Below are 10699 nucleotides of genomic sequence, written 5' to 3' on the forward strand. Positions count from 1 at the left end.
AGGGCACCTAAAATGGTCCTTCGTTCTGTAATCGTGTCCTTTTAGACAAGCGTCATCTTTCTTGGATTCCTTCTAAATTTGTAGCGATTTGTGTACAGCACTGCTGCCCATTTGACGTGGACTTCAGTTCGAGGAACAGTTGAAGTTTTCTTCTTTAGCTGAAATCCAAAGTGCAACTTAAAATGGTAAGAATTCTATAATTTTTCAAAATAAATTATATTGTTGTACACCTCTTAACTTGGCTTTAGCCAACTGACTAGCTACCTTACGTTAGCTCTCATTCAATTTAGCTAGGCATAACAGAGACATTCAATTAGCCTCTGTTAGCAAGCTAACCTAGTACAATTGCAGGCATGATGTTATATTAGTCTTATTTAACATTGCTGTTTTATATTATAATCATTCTTTACCGCCGAGGTGACTGTCAGGTTTAGAAGCCATCTAAGGTAGCCAGCTAGTTAAAGTTAGTATGATGATCCATGATCTATTTGTATACGTGGCCATTTTTCGAATCAGCGAATCTTTATTCTGTTATATGTGAGCCAGCCAGACTATCACAAACAATCATTGCAATGACATGAACATTTAGAAATTACATTTGACTACGCTGTTCATGGCGCTTTAGGGTACTCATCGCTGGTAAAGAGGGCCTCTAGTAGTAGCTAGTGAGCTCCTATATACACTACTCAAAAAAATAAAGGGAACACTTAAACAACACAATGTAACTCCAAGTCAATCACATTTCTATGAAATCAAACTGTCCACTTAGGAAGCAACACTGATTGACAATAAATTTCACATGCTGTTGTGCAAATGGAATAGACAACAGGTGGAAATTATAGGCAATTAGCAAGACACCCCCCATTAAAGGAGTGGTTCTGCAGGTGGGGACCACAGACCACTTCTCAGTTCCTATGCTTCCTGGCTTTGGTCACTTTTGAATGTCGGCGGTGCTTTCACACTATTGGTAGCATGAGACGGAGTCTACAACCCACACAAGTGGCTCAGGTAGTGCAGCTCATCCACAACCCACACAAGTGGCTCAGGTAGTGCAGCTCATCCAGGATGGCACATCAATGCGAGCTGTGGCAAGAAGGTTTGCTGTGTCTGTCAGCGTAGTGTCCAGAGCATGGAGGTGCTACCAGGAGACAGGCCAGTACATCAGGAGATGTGGAGGAGGGCAACAACCGAGCAGCAGGACCTCTACCTCCGCCTTTGTGCAAGGAGGAGCAGGAGGAGCACACAAAGATTGGCAAATTCGCCACTGGCGCCCTGTGCTCTTCACAGATGAAAGCAGGTTCACACAGGTTCACACTGAGCACGTGACAGACGTGACAGTCTGGAGACGCCGTGGAGAACGTTCTGCTGCCTGCAACATCCTCCAGCATGACTGGTTTGGCGGTGGGTCATTCATGGTGTGGGGTGGCATTTCTTTGGGGGGCCGCACAGCCCTCCATGTGCTCGCCAGAGGTAGCCTGACTGCCATTAGGTACCGAGATGAGACCATATGCTGGTGTGGTTGGCCCTGGGTTCCTCCTAATGCAAGACCATGCTAGTCCTCATGTGGCTGGAGTGTGTCAGCAGTTCCTGCAAGAGGAAGGCATTGATGCTATGGACTGGCCCGCCTGTTCCCCAGACCGGAATCCAATTGAGCACATCTGGGACATCATGTCTCCCTCCATCCACCAATGCCACGTTGCACCACAGACTGTCCAGGAGCATGCCCAGGCGTTGTAGGGAGGTCATACAGGCACGTGGAGGCCACACACACACAACTGAGCCTCATTTTGACTTGTTTTAAGGACATTACATCAAATTTGGATCAGCCTGTAGTATGGTTTTCCACTTTAATGTTGAGTGTGACTCCAAATCCAGACCTCCATGGGTTTATACATTTGATTTCCATTGATAATTTTTGTGATTTTGTTGTCAGCACATTCAACTATGTAAAGAAAAAAGTATTTAATAAGAATATTTAATTCATTCAGATCTAGGACGTGTTATTTTAGTGTTCCCTTTATTTTTTGGAGCAGTGTATTATGAGGAAGTTATTTGTGATTATCATTTCAGAGAACCCCACATCCAAAGTGGGTCAAATCCAATGGTTACATTTCTGTTTTATTCTGTAATCTTAGTATTTTGTGTGTAACTGTCTCTTCCTCAGCCTGGACCAGCATCAAGTGCAACTAATGTCGGTGCAGGGAGCCGATCCCCCAGCAAGACAGTGGCCCCCCGCGCAGCAGGATCCACAGTCCGACAGAGGTAATAATTTATTACATTTCTATAGCGCTTTCATAATCTCAAAGCGCTTCAAAAACAAAATACAACTACATCATCATGGTACATGGCAGCAAGAGCCACACACAACCTCACCTAACGCAGAAGGATCTACAACAAACACCAAGACTCCAATCAGACTGAAGACATTACATACTGGTACCCTTAACCACCCTCAAGCATCAACATTACCACCGAGCTCCAACCTATAACACAAGAGTACATTACTAAAATCAACTACATTTTAGGTAGACTAGAGGATGTAAAATGATTTGGGACCCTCTCCTGTCTCTCTGACACAATACTGTAGGTAGAGTGATGGTGTTTAGATATCCCTCTGCGTAGATACCATGAGATAGATGTTGGTGCTTTAGGCTTAATCAGTATGTAATCAGAGCCTCGCTGTCATCATCATTACATCATTACTACCTTATCCCTCATTCACTCATTACCTCATTTAGCCCCTTTTAATCTCAGTGGATGTGTACAGCAGTTATGAATCACTACATCAGGACATTAACTACAGGCGTCTGAACACAAACTGCTGTAGTAGAGGGAGTTGGGTACTATAGTACTTCTACCTCAAATGGCAGTGTTTCCCCTACATTCATTTAGCAGCGGTGGCCCACTGCTTTTTTTATGCGTATATCCAGGGTCACATTAGCTTTTAGAAATCTGCATTTTCAAAAAGCGGACGAACAAAGAATCAGCGTTTCTTTAAACCCCATAACTCAACTTTCAACACGAAACCGGTGTTCTTTGGATTAGGGGCGTGCAACTAGTTTTACTTCACACAAAATGCATTGGTTCAACACATTCGGCAGAAAATCATTTTCATGAAATGTCAACAGTAGTGCAACGCTATTTGGCTAGCAGCCACATGTAAATTGGCTTACAATGAAAAAGCAAGGTTTTTCTTGCAAAAACTATGCATGGCCATATTTCTGATGTTTATAGGAAATGTAGCTGGATTCTTTCTAATGCTTTGTTTTGCATTTAACTGGCTGCCGGAGAGAAAAAACACCAGAGAAAAGTATCCTACACATCAGTGGAGTGGAACTGAAGCACAAATTACCTTTTTCATTACTGATTATTATAATTATGACTGAATTACAAATTTTTTACATTACTGATTAGGAGCTAACCCTGACTGAAGCACAATTTACCTTTTACATTACTGATTAGGAGCGAACCCTGACTGAGCACAAATTACCTTTTACATTACTGATTGAAACTGAAGCACAAATTACCTTTTACATTACTGATTAGGAGCGAACCCTGACTGAAGCACAAATTACCTTTTACATTACTGATTAGGAGCGAACCCTGACTGAAGCACAAATTACCTTTTACATTACTGATTAGGAGCGAACCCTGACTGAAGCACAAATTACCTTTTACATTACTGATTAGGAGCGAACCCTGACTGAAGCACAAATTACCTTTTACATTACTGATTAGGAGCGAACCCTGACTGAAGCACAAATTACCTTTTACATTACTGATTAGGAGCGAACCCTGACTGAAGCAGGGCAGAATTTACGATAAACATTTAAGATCTGCATTTATAAAATGCTACAAGAGTTTTTTTTTCTGCAATTTTAATTTTCTTTCTGTGTCAAACCCCCCCCCCCAGAATCCTCTGTTAGCGCGACCCATGATATCTCTGCTGAGACGCACTTTTAAATCGATGGTAATTGGCTCAATGACTGGAAGTCTATGGGAACAGCTAGCATGTCATTGCGTTACTGCTAGTAGCAATGCACCCCCCGCTACCCTTGCCACCAGGGAAATCCTGCGGGAAACACTGGACAGTGTCTGTGATTTGTCATTTCACACAATAATGTTATGGGTTCAGATATGGCTTAGAACTGCACACTCTGCAGAGGCAGTATTTCCTACAGCCGCTGTGTTTTTACATCTAACCATCTGAGACTCAAATGGTCAAAACTGGAGCAAATGAAGGTTAATTGCAGACAACTCTGTAAAGGTGTGACTGACATGCTCTCATGTAAATAGCTTGTTGTCTCTTGTATATGATGTTATAGCTCCTATGTTGTGTCTCGTATGTGTGATGTCACAGGAAAGCAACGAGCAGTGGCACACGCAGTGCAGGCAGGACCACAGCGTCAGCGGGCGGCACAGGGGGCATGTGGCGCTTCTACACTGAGGACTCACCAGGACTCAAAGTGTGAGTGTGTACACACGCACGCACACACACAGGCTCTAGGATTCCTTCAAATACACACACACACACATGTATCTCACACACACAACCATACACACTCACAAAGGCTCCAGGATTCCTTCAAATCTACACACATGTATCTCACACACAGAGTAGGTATGTACAGTGTTTATGAGGAAGAGCATGAATGTTTAATGGCAGTAAATGAGACTTGGGGGACTGAGGCTAAATGCTGATCAGACCCCAGGGTGTGTATGTTCCTGGAGCCCCCTGTCCCCTTACAGACACCGTGAGTTCAGCTCCATACTGTTCCTTAACACTGAACACTCCAGCTTTCTGAGTCTGGCTGCTGTCTGACGCTCGGGCCGCTGTTCTATGCCTCCTGGTCATGGTTCTAGACTGAGACCACTACTGACAACGGTTAGAGATCTCCTCTACTCCACACAGTTCCAGTTCTGCTGTAGTTACTGAGGGTGTTGCTCCTGTAGTCCAGGACAGATGTGTGTGTGTGTGTGTGTGTGTGTGTGTGTGTGTGTGTGTTGAACGCTGGTCTCAGCTTCATTAAGATCTACTCAGAAAGGTCAAGTCAATTACAGCCTTCAGAGAGGAGGGGGGGGGGGTTGGTATGGTAACACTCTCTCCCCCCACCCTTCCACTTCAGGGATGGCGCACCGCCTTCTCATCAAATCCTCATCAATGAATGCAGAAACACAATAGGACCACATCTCTACTGCCTCCCAGGCAATGTTTCCCCTAGAATTGATCTAGATGGGGTGTAGAGGCACCCACATCTGCCAGAATGGAGATTTTCAATGAAAGCATAATGCTAGGAGAAACACTGGTCCCAGTTCAATGGTGGTAATTAAGCAATAAGCCACGAGGGGGTGTGGATCATGGCCAATATACTGTGGCTAAGGGCTGTTCTGATCCCCAACGCTGAGTGCCTGGACACCGCCCTTAGCCATGATATATTGCCCATATAGCACAAACCCGGGGTGCCTTACTGCTATTATAAACTGGTTACCATTGTCATTAAAGCAGTAAAAATAAAAGTTTTGTCAAACCTGTGGTATTTTTTGAACCTTTATTTAACTAGGCAAGTCAGTTAAGAACACCTTTTTATTTTCAATGACTGCCTGTTCAGGGGCAGAACAACAGATTTGTCAGCTCGGGGATTTGAACTTGCAACCTTTCGGTTACTAGTCCAACGCTCTAACCACATGGCTACGTTCTGATACGCCACGGCTGTCAGCCAATCAGTGTTCAGGGCTCGAACCACCCAGTTTATAAGGCTGGTTGGAGCTCAAAAAGAGCTCCATATGAACCACCTGTCTGACTTTTGGCTACTTTAAGTCAAATCAAATTGCCGCCGTCCAATTGTCCAGGATAAGAAAACATCCCATTACGAAATAATGCTTTTTAGTCTATTTATTGATGTAAAACCAGTCGATGGAAATACATTTGACTCGTTATGCTTATCAGTCTATAGGTTCATTTGCATAATTTAGTTGAATAAAATTGGAGCTTGCGTGTACAGTATGTATATATATTCATTGTCCTTATCACGCGTGTAGGCTTACAGTATACTGACAGCCTTTATCACGCGTGTAGGCTTACAGTATACTGACAGCCTTTATCACGCGTGTAGGCTTACAGTATACTGACAGCCTTTATCACGCGTGTAGGCTTACAGTATACTGACAGCCTTTCACGTGTGTAGGCTTACAGTATACTGACAGCCTTTATCACGCGTGTAGGCTTACAGTATACTGACAGCCTTTATCACGCGTGTAGGCTTACAGTATACTGACAGCCTTTATCACGCGTGTAGGCTTACAGTATACTGACGGCCTTTATCACGCATACAGGCTTACAGTATACTGACAGCCTTTATCACGCGTGTAGGCTTACAGTATACTGACGGCCTTTATCGCGCATACAGGCTTACAGTATACTGACGGCCTTTATCGCGCATACAGGCTTACAGTATACTGACGGCCTTTATCGCGCATACAGGCTTACAGTATACTGACGGCCTTTATCACGCGTGTAGGCTTACAGTATACTGACAGCCTTTGTCACGTGTGTAGGCTTACAGTATACTGACAGCCTTTATCACGCGTGTAGGCTTACAGTATACTGACGGCCTTTATCGCGCATACAGGCTTACAGTATACTGACGGCCTTTATCGCGCATACAGGCTTACAGTATACTGACGGCCTTTATCGCGCATACAGGCTTACAGTATACTGACGGCCTTTATCGCGCATACAGGCTTACAGTATACTGACGGCCTTTATCACGCATACAGGCTTACAGTATACTGACGGCCTTTATCGCGCATACAGGCTTACAGTATACTGACTGCCTTTATCGCGCATACAGGCTTACAGTATACTGACGGCCTTTATCGCAGGCAGTATACAGGCTTACAGTATACTGACGGCCTTTATCGCGCATACAGGCTTACAGTATACTGACGGCCTTTATATACAGGCTTACAGTATACTGACGGCCTTTATCGCGCATACAGGCTTACAGTATACTGACGGCCTTTATCGCGCATACAGGCTTACAGTATACTGACGGCCTTTATCGCGCATACGGGCTTACAGTATACTGACGGCCTTTATCGCGCATACGGGCTTACAGTATACTGACGGCCTTTATCACGCATACGGGCTTACAGTATACTGACAGCCTTTGAGGGTCAGATCTGTCAGTGAGAGCTGCTGCAGCATCTCAAACAGTAAATGCGTAGTCAACGGGAGGCTTCATCAGCACATCACACACCACTTTGCAATGAGCTGGAGACAGTAAGCATTTTGAAAACATTTACTTCATTGTTTGAAACCTGAACGTTTTAATACATATGAGGTATGTTTTACCTTGCTTCAAAGTAGCCTAGTCAACATCAGACCATATCTGTGGAGGCAATTCCTTTATATCAACTTACTTTCATTGTCCAGTAGGCAAAGACACAATCCAAGTCATATTATCAACCCATGTAGTTGTTACATATTACATCTCCCCTCTTTCTACATCTCTACCAGATATTTTCATCTGTTACATGAAAACGCTTGCGTTTGACAGTGGTGTTCTCATGCTAACTGCGTTATGGAATGAACATTTGTGCGTCGCCTACTGCCTTGTGCCTATGTCGACTGGTTGTAGCCTATGTCGACTGGTTGTATGAATTTGAGATCTATCTTTCCACAACTGTCTGGAAGAGTCTGTGTTTCTCGACACGCTGACCAATAGAATGGGTAAACTAATAGATTGACAGGCTAGTGATGTTGCTGTTTGTTACTCGTCTTGTTGTCTGAGGAAAGTCTGTGGACAGTTATTCTAACATCTTCAATGTGCACATAACAATTTGGTAAGAAGGACCGCACGTTGTTGCGTGTTCTGTTAATATGAATGAGCATATTTTAAATGTGATTCCAGTCATTCTGAGCACTGTGGGTGGACACCTTTTAATCCTGTTACTCACCCAATGCATATGGGTCCAGTAGATTTCACATGCTCTCGGTCAAATGTCCGGAGCCACGTTTTCCTAATGGAAACCCAGTACAACACTAAGCCCCAGGCTACTTCTCTCTCCTGCTCTCACTATATATACAAAAGTATGTGGACACCCCTTCAAATTAGGGGATTTGTCCAGCACACAGCCATGCTATCATAGACAAACATTGGCAGTAGATCGGCCTTACTGAAGAGCTCAGTGACTTTCAACGTGGCACCGTCATAGGATGCCACCTTTCCAACAAGTCAGTTTGTCAAATTTCTGCCCTGCTAGAGCTGCCCCGGTCAACTAAGTGCTGTTACTATGAAGTGGAAATGTCTAGGAGCAACAACGGCTCAGCAGCGAAGTGGTAGGCCACATAAGCTCACAGAACGGGACAGCCGAGTGCTGAACCTCTTGCAACCCTCACTACCGAGTTCTAAACTTCCTTTGGAAGCAACGTCAGCACAATAACTGTTTTTCGAGAGCATTGTGAAATGGGTTTCCATGGCCGAGTAGCCCCACACAAGCCTAAGATCACCATGCGCTATGCCATGGTGATGAATCACGCTTCACCATCTGGCAGTCCAACGGACGAAATCTGGGTTTGGCGGATGCCAGGAGAATGCTACCTGCCCGAATGAATGGTTCCAACTGTAAGGTTTGGTGGTGGTGGAGGAGGAATAATGGTCTCAGGCTGTTTTGCATGGTTTGGGCTATGTCTCTTCGTTCCAGAGAAGGGAAGTCTTCATGCTACAATGACGTTCTAGACGATTCTGTGCTTCCAACTTTGTGGCAACAGTTTGAGGAAGGCACTTTCCTGTTTCAGCATGATCATAACCCCATGCACAAAGTGAGGTAGATACAAAAATTATTTGTCAAGATCAGTGTGGAAGAACTTGACTGGCTTGCACAGAGCCCTGACCTCAACCCCATCGAACTTCATTGGGATGAATTGGAACACCTATTGCAAGCCAGGCCTAATCAACCAACATCATTGCCTGACCTGAATGGAAGCAAGTTCCCACAGTAATGTTCTGGTGGAAAGCCTTCCCAGAAGAGTGGAGGCTGTTATAGCATCGAAGGAAGCGACCAACTCTTAATTTTCATGATACTAAGATGAGATGTTTGATGAAAAGGTGTCCACATACTTTTGGTCATCTAGTGTATAGCTCCACAAGTGCATACTGGAGGGCCCTCAAACTCAACTCTGGACCTGGAAGCCAGTTCCACTGCTTTGTGTCATTGTTCCCCTCTAGTCAGGGACTGATTTAGACCTGGCACACCAGGTGTGTGTAATTAATGATCAGGTAGAACAGAAGCAGCAGACTCTGTACCTCGTAGGGTGAGTTGAACATCACTGCTGTAGGGGATTGGGCCAGTTTGGGATTGTGCCACTGTTTTCTGTGTCTGTATGCATAGTAACCTATGTCTCTCCTCAGTGTATGGGTGGTAACCTGTGTTGTCTCTCCTCAGTGTATGGGTGATAACCTGCGTGTGTCTCTCCTCAGTGTATGGGTGATAACCTGCGTGTGTCTCTCCTCAGTGTATGGGTGATAACCTGTGTGTCTCTCCTCAGTGTATGGGTGATAACCTGCATGTGTCTCTCCTCTGTGTATGGGTGGTAACCTGCATGTGTCTCTCCTCAGTGTATGGGTGATAACCTGCGTGTGTCTCTCCTCAGTGTATGGGTGATAACCCGTGTGTCTCTCCTCAGTGTATGGGTGATAACCTGCGTGTGTGTCTCCTCAGTGTATGGGTGGTAACCTGCGTGTGTGTCTCCTCAGTGTATGGGTGGTAACCTGCGTGTGTGTCTCCTCAGTGTATGGGTGGTAACCTGTGTGTGTATGGGTGGTAACCTGTGTGTGGTCTCTCCTCAGAGGTCCAGTACCAGTGCTGGTGATGAGTTTGCTGTTCATCGCGTCGGTCTTCATGCTGCACATCTGGGGGAAGTACACCCGCTCCTAAACCCCGCCCCATGACCCTTCACCCTCAACCCCTGACCCTGCGGCGCAGCTTCTTAACACATCAGACCTGGACCAAACAACCAACCAACCAACCTGAATCCCCAACAACACTACTCGCCTGTCCCGGCGGGTGGTACAGACCCAATCTGTCTGGTGTTCTCTTAGAGCAGGGCAGCAGTCTAGTGTCCAACTCAAACTGAACTGCAGACCACCAGTGTGTTGACCTTGAGCATAGATCATCTAGGACTGAATCCTGACATGAGACTCATCTCCTACTGGCTGCTGTAGGTCCTGTTGATGACAATGGGTGATGCCTCTCCAGTAAGGATCAGGCACCTAGTCCCCTCATCAGGATGTCAGTAAGCATCTATATATTTCAGCCTGAATTGGAACCTGTAGATGTTTTGTTAACATCATTTGGACAACATGTTTATTGTGATATTGTACAATAAATGAACTCAAACAGAATGTGTTGTGTGTTGGATGTCCATATTAGCATTTACACTCTGTAAAACTGCTTCATGCAAATTCATGATCCTTGAGTGCCTCTCGGGACACCTCGTCTGCTGCCAATCATGGTCTTTAGTGTCTGTATGTGGGTTTCCCATTGCACTGTATTAGACCATGTCCCAGAGCTCATGTACTGTACACTGCCTTTGGCAAAGTGTAGCTAATTTAGTGTGGATCAATCAATGTCCGTACTGGACAATTACATGGCACCGTATACCTTGTGTGTATATACAGTATGGACCAAGGGAGTG

The 10699-nt window shown here is 45.0% G+C and overlaps 1 protein-coding gene across 1 annotated transcript; it reads left to right on the forward strand.

The window, feature by feature from the left end:
* Positions 1-21: 21 nt before the first annotated feature.
* Positions 22-10406, forward strand: LOC127927172 (protein transport protein Sec61 subunit beta-like). The gene is made up of 4 exons (XM_052513093.1): positions 22-185; positions 2165-2262; positions 4361-4468; positions 9852-10406. Exons 1-4 carry the CDS (start codon positions 183-185, stop codon positions 9937-9939), a joined length of 297 nt encoding a protein of 98 aa, XP_052369053.1. The 5' UTR covers positions 22-182; the 3' UTR covers positions 9940-10406.
* The last annotated feature ends 293 nt before the right edge of the window (positions 10407-10699 follow it).

The sequence above is a fragment of the Oncorhynchus keta genome, unplaced genomic scaffold (assembly GCF_023373465.1).
Source record: "Oncorhynchus keta strain PuntledgeMale-10-30-2019 unplaced genomic scaffold, Oket_V2 Un_contig_9691_pilon_pilon, whole genome shotgun sequence".
Taxonomy (NCBI): Eukaryota; Metazoa; Chordata; class Actinopteri; order Salmoniformes; family Salmonidae; genus Oncorhynchus; species Oncorhynchus keta.